The sequence below is a fragment of the Lycium barbarum genome, chromosome 3, assembly GCF_019175385.1.
Source record: "Lycium barbarum isolate Lr01 chromosome 3, ASM1917538v2, whole genome shotgun sequence".
Lineage (NCBI taxonomy): Eukaryota > Viridiplantae > Streptophyta > Magnoliopsida > Solanales > Solanaceae > Lycium > Lycium barbarum.
The window spans coordinates 81,504,262-81,523,409 of NC_083339.1; the positions used below are offsets into that span (position 1 = coordinate 81,504,262).

Consider the following 19,148-nt stretch of genomic DNA (forward strand, 5'->3'; position numbering starts at 1 on the left):
GGACGTCAGTACGAATGTTGTACTGAGTATGAGAAGCATAAACAATGAAAGAAAACAACAACAATATAGTGATAACATCAACATGAAATATCTGGATCTGTCTGATAATCATAAAGGAAATCATGCGTGCCATCTTACTCGTACTCATCCTCATAACATATGTGCATCATATGCAAGCTGCCCGTCCATGTCGGAACGGTGTGATAATCAATAATATTAGCTCGCGTCCAGGCCTCCCGCGTCCGGGGTACCATCTCATGCCGCCCACTAGTGGTTTCTGCCCATGCCCGAAGGTCATGGTGTATCCGTATAGCTGCCCGCCTTGGCGGTGACTGCCCGACCAACTAGGCACGGTGTGAAATGCTCATGTCATTCTTATCATAAAATGCTCATAATAATAATATACTCATCATAAAATACTTATCTCATTGTAATACATGCATAAGGCTAAAGATCAACTTTACTCTATCGGGGTGACGTAAGGCCGTGATCCCCCGATTCCATTATGGAACAACTATTGATACTCTGTCTCACCTTGAAGGAACTAGTACATAAGGTGAGTGTAAGCGATAATTAACATCATCATTATACTAGCATCATCATATCGTATTCCTCATCTTATATAGACATTAAGGAGTTAGACTCTTAGCCTTTCGGACTACAAGAACTCATGAAGAGAATAGGAATTTCATGCTAAAATATTCATGCCATCAGAAAGAAGGGACTAGCCTCACATACCTTAGTCGTTTAGCTAAGATATCGCTCACTCGTTCTCCTTCAATATCGCGTCGTTACCTTCATAAAGAATTCATATCAACATTAGCATAATAACTACAAGAACGCGTCGCTAATTCTAGGAGAAGTCGGACAGCGCTTCTCTTGTTTATACTATTTTTTCCATGTTTTATATTAACTCCCAACATTCATAGCATTACTCACAATATCGAAATCAACAATCGCCGTTTACGTACATTTAGCAAAATCCACCATTTTCCTCCAATTTCCCTCATAATTAGCCTTATGACTCGTCCTTGCATTTTCATGCGTTTAATGCTTGTTTCATGATGTAAGCATCATTTACAACGTATTTGTATTCACAACACTTCAACATTCACAATTCAATCCCACTATCATTCATTTATGGCACTATTCACTCAGTAATGGTTCATTTCTATGTTCTTCTACATTTCAAGCGTCTAAGCTTTTCAATACTTCAAACAACATAGAATGATCATGAAACTTACCTTGGATAGTGGTTGAACAACCCTTGAGTTGAAATTGTTCACTTAGCCAAAACCCTAGTTCCACCCTTCTTTAGAATTTCTTGATTTAGAAGATCCTTTGATGTGTTCTTACACTTATTTTCATGAATTTAGTGGTGATGATCTTGATATTCCCTTTGATTCTCTTGAATTCTTGTGGAGGAATAATTTGGAATGTTCTAGAGGTTTCTTGAGTTGTGTTGATGAATAATTAACTGAATTGTAGTCCAAGCCCCTTTTAATAATCCCAAAATTTGATCTTTAATGAATTCTCGTCGGGTGAACAGTGGTCGTAAATTGCAGTTTACGGACCTTATTCTGATTTACGGCCCGTCCACTGTGGACGTATTTAAGCATTCCCAGAAACAGAAAGTTTGGCTGAGGATTATGGCACTTTACGACCTGGTTTACGGTCCGTAAACCAGTTTACGGGCCGTAAACTAGGTCGTATTTAACCATATCAACGCTGGGCAGAAAGTTGGGATTTTTGGAATGATGGAATACGATTGCACTATACGGTCCGTAAATCACTTTACGGGCCGTATAGTGCCATATACGACCACTGGCAGAAAAATTTTCTGCAGCTTTATTATTTCCAAAAATGCAAAATTAGCCATTCCCGACTTAGTAAAACACCATACACTCAAGTCCTTCATTGTTCTACTCATCACACAAGTACGGAAAAATTTCCGAGGTGTAACATTCTTCCCCCCTTTTGGAACATTCGTCCTCGAATGTTCGACACTCGGGGATTCTAGAAAAAATTTTGCCAGAGCTTCCTTTGTAATTTTGCACCACCAATTTACCACAACGACCCATAATATCATCGCCTCACAGGGCTATATCACAATATCAACACATTTATGGCCACACACGACCAAAAACATAAAATTAAAACATTCATACCTCATATCGTCGACGTCTCATCTTGAATCTCTTCTGGGGATTGGAACAAATGGGGGTACATAGATTTCATCTTCTCCTCCGCTTCCCAAGTCATTTCTTCCCGATTATCGTTCCGCCACAGAACTTTGACTGAAGCAACCTTTTTATTCCGAAGCCTTCGCACTTGTCTATCCAAAATAGCAATGGGCACTTATTCGTATGTCAACTTCTCTGTCACTTGTACATCATCAATCGGAACAATCCTCGTGGGGTCTCCAATACACTTGCGGAGCATCGAAACATGGAATACTGGGTGTACAGATTCGAGCTCTGAAGGCAAGTCCAACTCATAGGCTACTCTTCCCACCTTGCGGATGATTCGATAAGGTCCAATATATCTTGGACTCAATTTCCCCTTTTTGCCGAACCTCATTACTCCCTTCATTGGTGAAACTTTCAGGAATACCCAATCACTAGCTTGAAATTCGAAATCCCATCGGCGGTTGTCCGCATAAGACCTTTGGCGACTTTGAGCTGTTAACAGTCGGTCTCGAATCACTTTAACCTTTTCAACTGCTTGTTGGACCAAGTCGGGGCCTATCAATTGTACTTCTCCGGTTTCAAACCATCCAATTGGAGATCTGCATTTTCTTCCATATAAGGCTTCATACGGAGCCATTTGGATACTGGAATGATAGCTATTATTATAGGCAAATTCAATAAGAGGCAAATGCCCATCCCAACTACCACCGAAGTCCAGCACACATGCTCGTAGCATATCTTCTAAGGTCTGAATAGTGCGCTCGGCTTGCCCGTCGGTCTGTGGGTGGAACGTCGTGCTGAGCTTAACTTGAGTACCTAGACCTTCTTGAAAGGACTTCCAGAACTTGGCTGTGAACTGCGCCCCTCTATCCGTGATAATGGCCAAAGGAATACCATGAAGTCGTACAATCTCCTTGAGATATAATATGGTCTTCCGCTGAATACGTAGTCCTGACGGGGAGAAAATGAGCTGCTTTTGTGAGCCTGTCCACGATCGCCCATATAGAATCATAATTCCCTCACGTACGGGGTAATCCTACCATAAAATCCATATTAATTTCTTCCCATTTCCACGTAGGAATTTCCATTGCTTGCAATAAACCTCCTGGCTTTTGATGTTCGGCTTTCACTTGCTGACAATTTGGACATTGGGCTACAAACCCTGCTATGTCTCGCTTCATGCCATCCCACCAATATAGCAACTTAAGGTCGTGGTACATCTTGGTTGCACCTGGATGAATAGAATACCGGGAATGATGTGCTTCCTCTAAAATCCGTTGGCGTAAGTTTGCCACATCCGGTACACATAACCTGCCCCGATATCTAAGGACCCCTTCTATGGAAACTTCGAATGGAGACTTTTCTTTTTCGTGAGCTAGATCTCGATAATGGCTTAGCTGGGAATCCTCATATTGCCGTTCCTTCACTTCTAGATTCAATGATGAAACTGTGGGGTCATTGATGCTGATACTTGCATCTCCTGAATCAGTCGCACGTACGCCGAGACTTGCTAGTTGATGGAGCTCACGAACCATTTCTTTCTTTTTCGAAGGAACTCCACATAAACTACCCATCGATCGGCGGCTAAGTGCATCTGCCACTACATTCGCCTTCCCTGGATGATATAGAATGTTCACCTCGTAATCCTTTAGTAATTCTAACCATCGCCTTTGCCGTAGGTTCAACTCCTTCTGTTTGAAAATATATTGGAGGCTTTTGTGATCCGTATAGATGTCAACACGTACACCATACAAGTAGTGCCTCCATATTTTTAAGGCATGGATAACCGCGGCCAATTCGAGATCATGAGTCGGATAATTCTTTTCATGCCTTCGCAACTGTCTCGAGGCATATGCAATGACTCTCCCATGCTGCATCAATACGCATCATATTCCCACACCGGAGGCATCACAATATACGACATAGCCATCGGACCCTTCCGGAAGTGTTAGCACTGGCGCTGAGGTCAACCTATTTTTCAACTCTTGGAAACTACGCTCACAGGCATCATTCCACTGGAATTTAGCCAACTTCTGAGTTAACTTTGTCAATGGGGCTGAAATAGATGAGAAGCCCTCTACAAACTCCTGTAATATCCTGCTAACCCAAGAAAACTACGAACTTCCGTAGGTGTCGTAGGCCTTGGCCAAGTCTTCACAGCTTTTATTTTCTGAGTGTCGACTCGGATACCATCATCTGAAATAACATGACCTAGAAATGCCACTGAGTTTAGCCAAAACTCGCACTTCGAAAACTTTGCATACAATTCCCGATCTCGAAGAACGCCAAGAACAATTCTTAGATGATCTGCATGTTCTGACTCTGTGCGAGAATATACCAGGATATCGTCGATAAACACTATCACAAAAAGATCCAAGAACGGCCTGAACACATTATTCATTAAATTCATGAACACCGCCGGGGCGTTTGTCAACCCAAACGACATCACTCGGAACTCGTAATGGCCGTACCTCGTTCTGAAGGCTGTCTTGGGAATGTCTTCTTTTCTGATCCTCACTTGATGATAACCCGATCTTAGGTCTATCTTAGAAAACCACTTAGCACCTTGTAATTGATCAAACAAGTCGTCGATTCTGGGAAGGGGATATCTGTTCTTCACAGTCACCCTGTTCAACTGTCTATAATCGATACACATTCATAGCGACCCATCTTTCTTTCGCACGAACAAGACCGGTGCTCCCCACGGTGATGAACTGGGTCTAATAAAACCCTTCTCGAGTAAGTCTTTCAACTGTGCCTTTAGCTCTTTCAACTATGCTGGAGCCATTCGATAGGGAGGAATAGAAATAGGCTCGGTGTTGGGTACTACATCAATAGCAAAATCGATTTCCCTTTCTGGAGGAAGGCCTGGTAACTCGTCGGGAAACACATCTGGGAATTCATTCACTACCGGGACAGACTGGAAAGTTGGCACTTCCGCTTCCGTGTCATGAACCGGAACTAGATGACAAATATAACCCTTGGCTATCATCTTTCTCGCCTTAAGGTAGGAAATAAACCTACCCTTTGGGGAAACTGTATTACCCTTCCACTCGAGTATGGGCTCTCCCGGAAATTTGAATCGAACTACCTTTGTTCGGCAACAAACCTTAGCATAGCATGACGCCAACCAGTCCATACCCATAATTACGTCAAAATCTATCATCTCAAGTTCAATCAAATCAGCCTTTGTATGACGATCACGTATAATGACTACACAGTTCTTATATACTTGCCTCGCTATTACAGGATCACCAACCAGAGTGAATACTTCGACAGGTTTAATTGGCTCGGGTCTCACCCCAACACAATCAGCGATATACGGAGTAATATATGAGAAGGTAGAACCTGGATCAATCAGAGCATATATGTCACGGGAAAATATAGTCAGGGTACCTGTGACAACATCTAGGGAAGACTCGAGATCCTGTCGCCCAGCTAAAGCATACACACGGGGCTAAACAGCACCTGAAGTAGATGCTCCCCCTCTACCTCTGCCTCTACCTGCTGTAGTCTGAGGAGTTTGTGTTGTCGGGCGTGCTGAAGAAGAACCTGTTGCTGAACCTGTAGGCTGAGTCCCAGCTCTATCTCTCGCTGAGGGGCAATCTCTCATCATGTGACCAACTTGCCCGCAAGCATAACAAGCATCTGAACCCTGACGACACCGTCCGGAATGTAATTTGCCACACTGGCTACACCGCGGTACTGGAGGTCTCCTCTGACTAAAATCTCCCTGATACTGAGAACTTGGGGCCCTCGAACTCTGACCCTACCCTGACTGGAAAGAGCGATCGAACCTTCCGTCTGAGAATCTGGGAGGCGCACTAGTCGCGGATTGACCTGAGTGCCTGGGATGTGTCTGTCTCGATCCCTCTCTATACTCACTGCTCTCTCCCATAGATCTAGCCCTCTTACCTTGTCTTCTGTCACCATCACGATCACTTTTTTGTTGTCGTTGTCGTTCCTCGAGATTCTGAGCATGGGCCTGTATCCGGGAAATATCCATCCCGTCTTGCAAGGAGGTCGTCAAACAATCTCTGTACACATGTGGCCCCAGACCACTCACAAATCTATAGATTCTGTCTCCCATGTCGGCCACCATAGTCGGAGCATATCGGGCCAATGAGTTGAATTGCATGCTATACTCTCGGGCACTCATACCCCTTTGCTTTAAATTCAGGAACTTGTCCGCTCTAGCTCAGCGGACTTCGGGTGGCAAGTAGTGACGAATAAAGGCATCTACAAACTCTTGCCACACGGGAGGTGGAACATTTTCTCCTCTTGTTATCACCCAGTTCTTATACCATAACACCGCCACATCGCGGAGTCTACAAGAAGCCAACTCCACGGATTCGGTCTCGGAAGCATGGATAATCTCTAAAGTCCTCAACATCTCATCAATTAAATTTTGCGGATCTTCATCTGGCTTTGACCCAAAGAATTCCGGAGGATTTAAGGCCATAAAGTCACGGGCTCTTGTACTAGCTGAATGATCCCTTGGACCCGCATCCTGTCGTTGTGCCTGAGCGGCAACCAATTGTGTCAATAAATGGATGGCCTCGGACACTTGTTGACCCGAAGCACCCGGTGGAGGAATCGGAGCTGAGGCTCCTCCCTGCTCTCCTACATTGGGCGCGGCCTCACTTTGCGATACGCTTTCCTCTACATTTGCCAGAGGCTCTCTTTCCGCCTGCCTCTTTGTCTTAGCTTTGCCCTTCTGGGCAGCTGTAGCTTTTCCTTTTGGCGACATTTTCTGAAACCATAACGCACTTTTAGGAATAACATAATCCTAAGCATGGCTCTATCGCACGATTTCATGAGAAGAAGGATGGTCATTTTCCTAAATGCCCTGTAGCCTCTTGTTTATTAGCGTGGCGCGCAACACACCATAAACAAGACTCTACTAGACACGGCTCGCAGACACTTCCTAGGACGAACTGCTCTGATACCACTTCTGTCACGACCCAGTTAGGGGCCGCGACGGGTACCCGGAGCTAGTTACCGAGCACCGCTCACTCTACTACTTATCTTGCTCATTTAATATTCTTTTATCAATTTACATACCAGTTGTAGGAAAATCATAATTAAACAAACATAAATACTTTATATACAATTGCCTTTCGGCCATCAAAATAATATACATGCATATGAAAACGTCTTGTGAGACCATCTAACCCACACTGCGTATCTACGAGCCTCTACTAACATACTGTATATACATGGACGGAACAAGACTACGTCGTGCCCAAAATATACATATATACCAAAAGGATAATCCTAAGCACCTCCGGACGATGGAGTGCTTCCAACCAGCTGACTGCTACTGAGGATCTGGGCCAAGCTCTCCTCTCTGTCTACCTGTGGGCATGAACACAGCGTCCAAAGAATGGACGTCAGTACGAATGTTGTACTGAGTATGAGAAGCATAAACAATGAAAGAAAACATCAAAAATATAGTGATAACATCAACATGAAATATCTGGATCTGTCTGATAATCATAAAGGAAATCATGCGTGCCATCTTACTCGTACTCATCCTCATAACATATGTGCAGCATATGCAAGCTGCCCGTCCATATCGGAACGGTGTGATAATCAATAATATTAGCCCGCGTCCAGGCCTCCCGCGTCCGGGGTACCATCTCATGCCGCCCACTAGTGGTTTCTGCCCATGCCCGAAGGTCATGGTGTATCCGTATAGCTGCCCGCCTTGGCGGTGACTGCCCGACCAACTAGGCACGGTGTGAAATGCTCATGTCATTCTTATCATAAAATGCTCATAATAATAATATACTCATCATAAAATACTTATCTCATTGTAATACATGCATAAGGCTCAAGATCAACTTTACTCTATCGGGGTGACGTAAGGCCGTGATCCCCCGATTCCATTATGGAACAACTATTGATACTCTGCCTCACCTTGAAGGAACTAGTACATAAGGTGAGTGTAAGCGATAATTAACATCATCATTATACTAGCATCATCATATCGTATTCCTCATCTTATATAGACATTAAGGAGTTAGACTCTTAGCCTTTCAGACTACAAGAACTCATGAAGAGAATAGGAATTTCGTGCTACAAGATTCATGCCATCAGAAAGAAGGGACTAGCCTCACATACCTTGGTCGTTTAACTAAGATATCGCTCACTCGTTCTCCTTCAATATCGCGTCGTTACCTTCATAAAGAATTCATATCAACATTAGCATACTAACTACAAGAACGTGTCGGACAGCGCTTCTCTTGTTTATACTATTTTTTTCCATGTTTTATATTAACTCCCAACATTCATAGCATTACTCACAATATCGAAATCAACAATCGTCGTTTACGTACATTTAGCAAAATCCACCATTTTCCTCCAATTTCCCTCATAATTAGCCTTATGACTCGTCCTTGCATTTTCATGCGTTTAATGCTTGTTTCATGATGTAAGCATCATTTACAACGTATTTGTATTCACAACACTTCAACATTCACAATTCAATCCCACTATCATTCATTTATGGCACTATTCACTCAGTAATGGTCCATTTCTATGTTCTTCTACATTTCAAGCGTCTAAGCTTTTCAATACTTCAAACAACATAGAATGATCATGAAACTTACCTTGGATAGTGGTTGAACAACCCTTGAGTTGAAATTGTTCACTTAGCCAAAACCCTAGTTCCACCCTTCTTTAGAATTTCTTGATTTAGAAGATCCTTTGATGTGTTCTTACACTTATTTTCATGAATTTAGTGGTGATGATCTTGATATTCCCTTTGATTCTCTTGAATTCTTGTGGAGGAATAATTTGGAATGTTCTAGAGGTTTCTTGAGTTGTGTTGATGAATAATGAACTGAATTGTAGTCCAAGCCCCTTTTAATAGTCCCAAAATTTGATCTTTAATGAATTCTCGTCGGGTGAACAGTGGTCGTAAATTGCAGTTTACGGACCGTATTCTGATTTACGGCCCGTCCACTGTGGACGTATTTAAGCATTCCAGAAACAGAATGTTTGGCTGAGGATTATGGCACTTTACGACCTGGTTTACGGGCCGTAAACTGGGTCGTATTTAACCATATCAACGCTGGGCAGAAAGTTGGGATTTTTGGAATGATGGAATACGATTGCACTATACGGTCCGTAAATCACTTTACGGGCCGTATAGTGCCATATACGACCACTGGCAGAAAAATTTTCTGCAACTTTATTATTTCCAAAAATGCAAAATTAGCCATTCCCGACTTAGTAAAACACCATACACTCAAGTCCTTCATTGTTCTACTCATCACACAAGTACGGAAAAATTTCCGAGGTGTAACACTGCGTTTCATGCCCGCAGGTACAGACGCTTATTGTGGTGATCCGCCAGCCTAGGGTGCCCATTCTGCTACTTGAGAGTGCTCCTTTGATCCGGAGCCCACACTTTTGGTACCGATCTTTCCATTGTACATATTTATGCATATATGACTATTCAGGGGTACGACGGGGCCCTGTCCCGCCATATGATTCGGTTATCTTTGTTAGAGGCCTGTAGACATGTATGTGGGTCATGGGTCGTTATGATTCTGTTATGTCTGTGTAGTTTGCGTCTAAGTGGCTCCAGTTGTTGTGACAGCCTTAACGGCTGGTGCATGTATATATATATATATATCTGTGTGTGTGTGTGTGTGTGTGTGTGTTTATACGATACGTTTGTTATCTGCGACCGCTTAGGATTATGTCAAATCTTCGCATCTATATAAACTAATATATATGGGACAAGAATAAGTTATGGATATGTCGATCAGTTAGGTAAGTGTGTATGGGTGTCCAGCTCGGGCACTAGTCACGGCCTACGGGGTTGGGTCATGACAGTTTTTTCCTGCATATTTTCATAATATAGTCATTCCCCATTCATATGGGGGATTGTTGGGCTTTAAAGACATTAACTGTTGTGCTTTAACGATGAAGTGTGGATTGGGAAATGGTGGGAAATAATTGAAGGGAAATGAAATTTGAAAACTTACTTTTTCAAGTAAACTTTCTCCCACATTGGTGAGGGAAAGCAACATTTGTGTGCTTATATGTAGAAACATATCTTCTAGATCATAAAGAGTTGAGAAGAGAGTCCCCCTCACGTCGTCGTCGTCGCTTGGCTCGGCTTCGGCAGCTTCAAATTTGGATTTGGTCAAATGATTTGATTGATAAATTTTTTGGACCAAATTTTTTTTAGGCTTCGCCTCATTTCACACACTGAAAATCATGAAATTACTCTCAGTAATTCATCTTTTCATCCCCGGTTTTGTGCATCTGTTTTTTAAACAAAAAAGTAAGTGTCGTGTGATTTACTGTCGTTTGTTGAGTTCGCTAAAGTTCTGCAATTTTGATTCCCAGTTTGCAGAATAGAGTTTCGTTCTATCCTGGAAGAATTAATCCAAACCTTAGACAATTGTGAGGGGATTAAATTCCTTAAGGAAACACGATTTTTTTTGTGGGCTCAAAACTAAAACGTTTTCTGTTTTCAGTATATATAACTAAACAAGTTTAACAGTTTTTTCTTTGAAGTTAAAAACCGTAAAATCAAAATAAATAAATAAATAAATAGAAGATAACAACAATACTTTTCAATGTATATATAATAATTCTCTAGCTCACCAAATATATAATATTGTTCAAGGGGATTATAGTTTTCATTCAGAAATTGGAGAGGATATTAATTTTCAATCCTTAAATATTAAGAGTAATATTAAGAGGATTATGTGATATTTACTCTAACCGTAAAAGTATCTATGTTTACATTTTCTTCACATCTTTCAATTAGCGCGAAATCATCACCTGTGGTAAGCTTGTGTGTGTGAAAGAGAAAATGGCAATGCAACGGTTGAAGCCGTTTAGTTTGCCCTTCTCAACTCCTTCCATTCCCCTTTCCCCACCCCCTTCTTTCTTGTTTTCACATTAAAAATGTACCACTTATGTATGAACACAGAACCTGGCGGAAACAAAAAACGACAATCAGAAAAGATGTTGCCAGCTAACGAAGAATGACAACTATTAGTTAACAAACAAACAATTTGGATATTTTTCTTTCAATTAAAGGAAAAAAAAAAACTAAATCAAAATTTCCATTTTCTTAATTTCCTGATTGAAGTGGCTCCTTTGAACTTCGCAAACTAATCCCGAGTAGGAGTAAGATAACAATATATTGAGAATCAATGTGAAATTATGCCCACCTAAACAGAATGATGGCATATGAGATTTTTAAAAGCTAATCTCAACTAATTTAAGACCGAGACTTAATTAGTTGTTTGATCCATTGAATTTTTCCACCTTCATATTATGAGTCCACAATATCTAATCAAAAATCCAATGGTAGTGGTCAGACCTAAATTTGTCAACAAAATGGCATGCACGTCATTCAATTAAAATCAATCAGCAAATGACAATTTATTCTAATTTTTTCTTTTTATCAGGCCATACATCTTTATGATTATATAATTACTAGATGATGAAAGCCCGTGCTGGCACGGGCCCAACACAAAATAGTACCACACTTTTTTTTAGTCTGTCTTAAAAAGAATGATATATTTTTATGTTTAGAAATCATTTAACTTGAAACTTCCCTTTTTACATTTAATGAAATGAATTAAATTCACACAAATATCTATGACTTGTTTTAGACCACAAGTTTCAAAAATCATCCCTTTCTTTTTAAACTTCGTGCCTAGTCAAACTATGTCACATAAATTAGGACAGAGAGAGTACCTTTTAATAATATAATTATGAAATTTTTATTATAGAAAGTATTATAATTCAATTAATTGAAAATATGAATAAATTATTGTACTTAGTCCGCTTCTCCCATCTATGACTTTTCTGGTTTGGTTCTCCAATTGAAAGATTTGAAATACACCTTCTCCTACCGAGTTTCATGTCATCGTCTCTTTCTACTCAACAACACTGAAAAGTGTTTTCATGTGTTAGCATCTGTTGTAGTCTTAAATTTTTAAGTATAGACCAACTTCATCATTTTAAGAAAATATGTGTATACATTTCTCGACCGTTTATATTTCGTCTTCTTAATGTTATTCCTCATTATTTGTGTGAGACGTATGTGTCTAAATCTTTTGGTTTTTTGATTTCTTTAGCGGTTTTTGTGTTCAATTTAAATTGTTATTTCTTTTTTCATGAATTTCTCTTCTTTAAATTTTCTCTAAGCGTACCTTTATAATTTTCTGAACTTATTTTCATTATTTAAATATCCTTTTTTTCTTTTGCAATTTTCTCCTAATTGTTCACGTGAACCCCACCTTAATTTTTTTTTTAATTTCTACTATTCTAGAAGAGTGAGCTCCACCTTAATTATATTAGAAGAGTGGGTGGACATCATCCAACCTACTCTTCTAATATAATATAGTAGAATATAAGAAAGACGTCAATACCTCTCCATCGTGTATGCAACTCTCAACGAATCCATCCTTTTCAAATTGCTTTACACACTCACCGCCCAACTTTCAACGTTTACACAACTGGCACAAATCAAAATGATTGATAGATAATTAAACAAAGCATAACGTTATCGTGAAAGCCTGTAAATTTAAAAACAAATCCTTTTAAAAATCTTTGATAAGAACATGGGGCTAACTCCCTCAAATCTCCAACCAAAGTCAACAATCAACTACCAGCAATGAAAACCGCTTAATATTTTTATTTTCTTGATAATTGAGATGTCCAGATTAATTTGCGCTCAGCTCAGTTATTTCATTTTTAATAGTGACGTCGAAACCACTTTGCAGATACCTCAAACTCTTCCACCGGACACAATAACTAGGAACGGCGTAATTTTGGCAACAAACACAATGGAGAAAATAATTCAAGTGGACGTAGCGCAAATTAATAGGAATTTTCTTCCAGCAAAATGTCATAGAAAACACTACTGTAGTATATACCTTGTCAACTTTGACTTGTTATCGGAATAGCCTTGTTGCGTTTGAACCTCCCTTCTTTTTTTTTTTTTTTTTTTTTTTGACTAAGATCACTTCGTTTTCTTGCAAGGTAGAAACATAATATAATATACAAACAATCCCTAGCATCACTTTACATGAAGCATGATACCAGACTGTCTATAGTGAACAACCTCTTCATCAGTTAATAGTACAATGAAAAATTATTTCACTTTTTGAGTATTGGTAGATACAACTTACAAAAGGAGTTTAAATAAAACATATGAAATGCAAAATAAATAGTGAGTAAAAGAATAAGGCAGTACGAGGAAGGAAAAAGAAAAAGGAAAAAGTGACTTCTGTTGTTAAGAGGCCGATAGCACATTGCCTTAACGAGCTGTAGCAACGTGTATTTGATTTGAGATTTTAACGTCCTTTTGGATTCATGATTTGGGAGAAAACAGCACTAGGTGTTAGACCGTCCGAGTCTTCACTAGCAAGGCTGCGGCCGCCAATGCTCATGGATATCCCACTGCTTCTTGAATCAGTCATGCTGGCATCATAACCACCTGGGGATGCATCCTTTCCTTTGCATGTGACATCATCAAAGCCGCCTTCTTCAATGTCCATTTTTCCAAAACCTTTGCCGCCACACTCCTCTGCACTCTCCTGAAGTTGCAGAGCAAATTCAAGGTTCCAAAGCACATCTCCCATCGACGGCCTGTCTACACCAACATCAGACACACACTTCACTGCTGTCTCTGTAAATTTCTTCAAGCATTCTGGTGCAAGCTTCCCTTTCAGATATGGGTCGATTATCTGGTCAAACGTGCCCTTCTTGTAGCAATGGAAAGCCCACTCTGCTAAGCTCACTTGCTCCTTTGGAAGAGTTGGGTTCAGTGCTGGCCGAGCACACAATATCTCAAACAGCACTACACCAAATGAGTAGACGTCAGATTTGTCTGTGAGTTGCTGCCTTCTGAAGTATTCTGGATCAAGATATCCAAAACTGCCCTTCACCACGGTACTGACATGGGTGTGATCCAATGTAGGACCTGTTTTAGACAACCCAAAATCAGAAACCTTTGCCACCCACTTCTCATCCAAGAGGATATTAGTGGTCTTTACATCACGGTGGATAATAGTATGCTTGGCACCAGTATGAAGATAGTGCAACCCACGAGCAGCACCAATGCAAATCTCAAGCCTCTGCTTCCACGGTAAAGGAGGCTTCTGAGTCTTATATAGATGCTCACGAAGGGTACCGTGAGCCATGTAGTCATATACAAGGATCATTTCACAGTTCTCTTCACAATAACCAATCAAAGAAACAAGATGCCTATGGCGAAGTTTCGAGAGCATTTCAATTTCCGTTTGGAATTCATGAACACCTTGCTCAGAAAGAGGATTCCCACGTTTGATAGCAACTTTCGTGCCACCATCAATTTCTCCCTGGTATACTTTCCCAAAACCACCCACCCCAAGAAGCAGAGCTTCATCAAAGTTATTGGTGGCTGCCTTGATCTCTGCAAATGAAAAGTGACGACAAAGGTTTGATGGGAGGGACGAAGCATAACTGCCTGTAGTGTTCGTCTTAGCAGAACCAGAAGTATGTGAATTTCCATACAAAGAAAGAGGGAGCCACCCTGACGGTCCATCGCTTGGACTTTGGACCTTCCCACCTTTCCGGCGGCGCTTGATAAGGCATACAACTAACCCACTAAGAATTGCAGCAGCAATTGCACCTCCAACACCTCCACCAATAGCTGATTTATTATTTTTTGATTGACCTTTTTTGGATGGCAGAGGGTCAATATGATCTGGTTCTGCAACTGGAACAGGATTAGGCCCAGCAAGGTTTCCATTGGTGTCACTCACTTTAAAAATCTCTATTCCATTCAAAATTGCATCATAAAAATTGGATTTTGAAGCTGTGTTTGGATGGAGGGCAAGCCAAAGATCCTGCTGTGTAGCCCCAGGAGGGACTTGGACCACAAAATCCTTGTGGAATGTAACCCCGTTGCCTCCAGCATAAGCAATGACATCTGCTGCAGGATCTGCGGTCTGATTATTCATGTAAACGATAAACACCCTCTGGTTGATTTTTGTGATATTTTTAGTGATTTCACAGAAATGGAGCCTAACAAGATAAGAGAATCCCGAATCAACTGAGAAAACCCAACTCAAATTGTACTGCAGGTTAATTTGAGGAGTTGGACCCATTGACCTAATTGTCTTATAGACATCAAGTGGGGCAATGTACGATGGCGTTCCGCCATGATAGCTTACTGTGACATTCTCATCATCGGCAGTATCTGTAACTCCACTGGCTGCTCCAAATATATACTGTGCGTCATCACCCCAAGACCTAAACATACCAGTATCACCTGACGGTGAGATCACATTGCCTCCAACATTAAGGCGATAAACATTTTCCAGGGCAGTAGAATTGTCAATGATGAAAGGGGCACCCTGACTCTGACCCACGACGAAGGTAAGTCCATCTTCTGTATTATAGATATCAGGATGTGAAATAATCTCAATCCCATTGACAAACGCAAAGGAGTTTGAAGTATTTGGAGAGGGTGTGAAAGTCATGTTCAAAGTTACTGATGGCACATTGATTGAGAACTCCTTGGTCAAGTAATCATAGGTAAGAGCTTCAGCTGTTTGTGCAGCACTGAAGTTTTTAAGCAAGGTATATGATCCAACGGTCACATCAAAGATGGCATTGGTAGAATTAAGCTTGTTGTAAGACGAGGGATAGAAATAGAGACGCACAAACTTACGACCAGATGCTACAGGGAAACTATAGGTGAACTCAGACTGGAAAACACGGGCAGACATAAAAGGGACTTGAGGGACAGATGGCTTTTGATCAGCAGCATCAGAGCTTGCTGACTTATGACCCAACATATATTTTGACCCAATATCCGTGCGCCATTTCCGACCATCTGCATCTGGAAGATTATCAGGACCTCCACAGTTCAACAGAATATCATCACCGGGCACATAGTTTTGCGCCGATGTCACATTAACTACAACAGCCAACAACACAAAAGCGGAAACCAACAGAAAACAGAATTTACTGCTGTCTGTCATTGATGCTACACAACCCGATAGTAGTCCTTAGAAATCACTGGAAAAAAAAAAAAAAGAAGAAACATCAGTTCCCATCTGTTGACCTCCACTCAATTTTAACCACACAATGACAAGAAAATCTTAAAAGAACCTCTTTTTTCAAATAAATCTAGGGGACCAAAAAACAGTAAGTCCAAAATAAAGAAAAACCCAGCATCACGATTCAGTATAAGAAGCTGTCTATAGCATAAAGTAGACAGATAAATATTTAAGAGATAAATGCAAGCACTCAGTCCAAAATAACCAATTCCCAGTATCAGTACCCAATAGAAGAAGCAGTTAATAGCATAAAAATGGGGTTGATTTCTCAGATGGTCAGTCAACTAATAGTTATTATCTCAGAAAGTAGCTTCATTCTTGATTCCGAATTTCTTCAACAAAACTTTCTGAGAGAATAACTAGTAGTGTTAGTTAAGTGACGAGAAATCAACCCCATAAAAATGGACATAAGAATATATCTTTGGAGCTAAATGAAAGGCTAAAAGCAGTCAGTCCAAAATAAAGAAACCCCATTATCAATACCCAATAGAAGAAGCAGCTAATAGCGTAAAAATGGACAAAGAACACAACTTTGGAGCCAAATAAAAGCACCCAGTCCAATATAAAGAAACCCCAGTATCAAGATCCAGTATATAAAGCAGCTAAAAGCATGAATATGGACATACAACTAAATCTTGGGAGCTAAACAAAAAGCATAAGCAAGTTCAAGAAGACAAAAAAGTTTACCTAAAATATCAGCAAGAAACTGAAAGATCCAAAAGAGAAGCAAAACTTCAATCCATTCTTGGTTAGCAAAAACCACAACAACTAAATTTTGTGTAGCTAAGGCTCAGATCAAAGAAGAGAGAGAGAGAGAGATTGCATAGGGTTTGATAAGTTAGAGAGAGAAACAGAGAAATGGAGAAGTGAAATTGAAGTAAGTTGGAAATTTTATTTAAGTTTCTTCCGAGTTTGTTTGATACTAGAAACTCTACTTAGTTGGTAATCCAGATTATGAATGAAAATAGAAATATTGAGTCCCAACTACTACTGATTACTATGGTTTGTATAATGACTGGAATACCCTTCAGAGAGAGGGTTGAAATGCCAATTTGCCATTTGTGTGATTGGATGACAGACTAGCTTAGGAGCTTTCTGGGACATAAACGCGTTTGTGTGTAGGGACGAAATGGGAGGTGGCAAATTGAATTATTCATATTCAACTCTCGACCATAAAAGGGAATACATAAGACAATTGTTTTTCAAAAATTGTCCAACAGGCTCCTATGATGGGTCATTCACCCGTTCTTGTCATATATTTCTGGCAAAGAGGAAGTATTATCATTTATTTTGCTATTTACGCGTTGCTCTCTTTTTTTTGTTTTTTATTATTTTATATATTTAATTTGGAGTATGAGCTTTATTAAGATAGGCAGCCGGTGCGGCTGAGTTGTAATAAGGTTGGATACTATAAAAGAAATGGGTCCCATCACCAAATTGTATTTTTTTACTCCTAGTTGTTTAGCCGTCAACCATGTGCTGCGTGGGACCCACCATGAATTCGGTGCATTTTTCCTTTTTTCAATTCTACTTACTGTGGTTCGGCAAAAGCCAATGCAATGAAACTGGGCTTGCATTAATTGAGGCCCAACCATAGATGGGCTCTAACTGAAGCCCGCATCTTATTCTGGAATCATTTTTTTGACTGAATCGGTGTTCGAACCCCAAACCTCATGGTATTAGGCAAAGGGCAAAAATTAAAGACCACCAATTTGAGAGGCAAAAATTAAAGGCCAGTGCCTTTGAAGGATAATCATGCAAATGCCCCTTCTGGAATCTGGTGCAGTGCAGCTAGCATTTTTTTTGTGCGGATTGCCCTTCAAACGCACTGGTCTTTAATTTTTGCCCCTCAAATTGATGGTTTTTAAGTTTTTCCCTTCGCCTAATACCCCGAGGTTCTGGGTTTGAACTCCGGTTCAGTAAATAAAAAAAAAGAAATTTAACAAGGTAGAGATTTGTAGCAAAGTTAGGCCTGTTCAGGCAAAAGTTAGGCCTTAAGGCAGAGGTTTGTCTTAAGGCAAACTTTTACCGAAAATTAGGCCTTAAGACAAACTTTTACCCAAAATTAGGCCTTAAGGCAACTCTCTGCCTTAAGGCCTAACTTTTGCCCAAAATTAGGCCTATTCGGGCAAAAGTTAGGCCTTAAGGCAGAGGTTTGTAAAATTCCAACTAAGGTAAAAAAAAAAAAAAATTGCCTTCTAGTGAAGGAAAAACTCTACCTTAAGGTATAGTTTGAAACTTTGTCTTGCAAATCCAAACTCTACCTTGCAATTTTTTTTAACAAAAATTTGGCTGAGCGTTGTTCGAACCCGAAACCAACAAATTTTTAGCGAAGTGCAAAAATTAAAGACCAGTGCTTTTGAAAGGCAATCGTGCAAATGACCCTGCAGCTAGAGCTGTCGAAACGGGCCAATCAGCCCATCCAAGCCCAAGCCTCGCAGGTCAAAGAAGTTGATGGGCTAGGGCAGGTAAGCCCAACCCAACCCAACCCTAAAAAGGTCGTGCGCTAGCCCTTCATTTTTACTAAAAAAAAAATTATAAGAAATCTTTTTTTATCTATCTTAATTCAAACATAAAATTCTCCCAATTTATTAACATTGTTAACAAGATTATTAGGAAGTACATGAAAATTACTATCATAACATACATCTGAGAGGAATTAATGATGAAAATAAGGAGGGCTTTGGTGGAACTTGAAAAAAGGTAATTTAAGAGTTAGGGATTTAACTCTTAAGAAGCCTTTAACGTGTACCCAGCAGCTAGCATTTTTTTTTTTTTTTTGTGCGGATTGCCCTTCAAAGGCACTGGTCTTTAATTTTTGCCCCTCAAATTGGTGGTTTTTAAGTTTTTCCCATCGCCTAATACC

General features: G+C 40.3%; 1 protein-coding gene across 1 annotated transcript; it reads right to left on the reverse strand.

Moving 5' to 3' along the window:
- Positions 1-13,283: 13,283 nt before the first annotated feature.
- On the reverse strand, positions 13,284-17,242 carry LOC132631601 (receptor-like protein kinase FERONIA). Its single transcript, XM_060347223.1, has 2 exons — positions 16,970-17,242; positions 13,284-16,241 (listed from the first exon to the last, which is right to left on the reverse strand). The coding sequence occupies exon 2, from the start codon at positions 16,202-16,204 to the stop codon at positions 13,529-13,531; it is 2,676 nt and encodes an 891-aa protein (XP_060203206.1). The 5' UTR covers positions 16,205-16,241; positions 16,970-17,242; the 3' UTR covers positions 13,284-13,528.
- Positions 17,243-19,148: the final 1,906 nt, after the last annotated feature.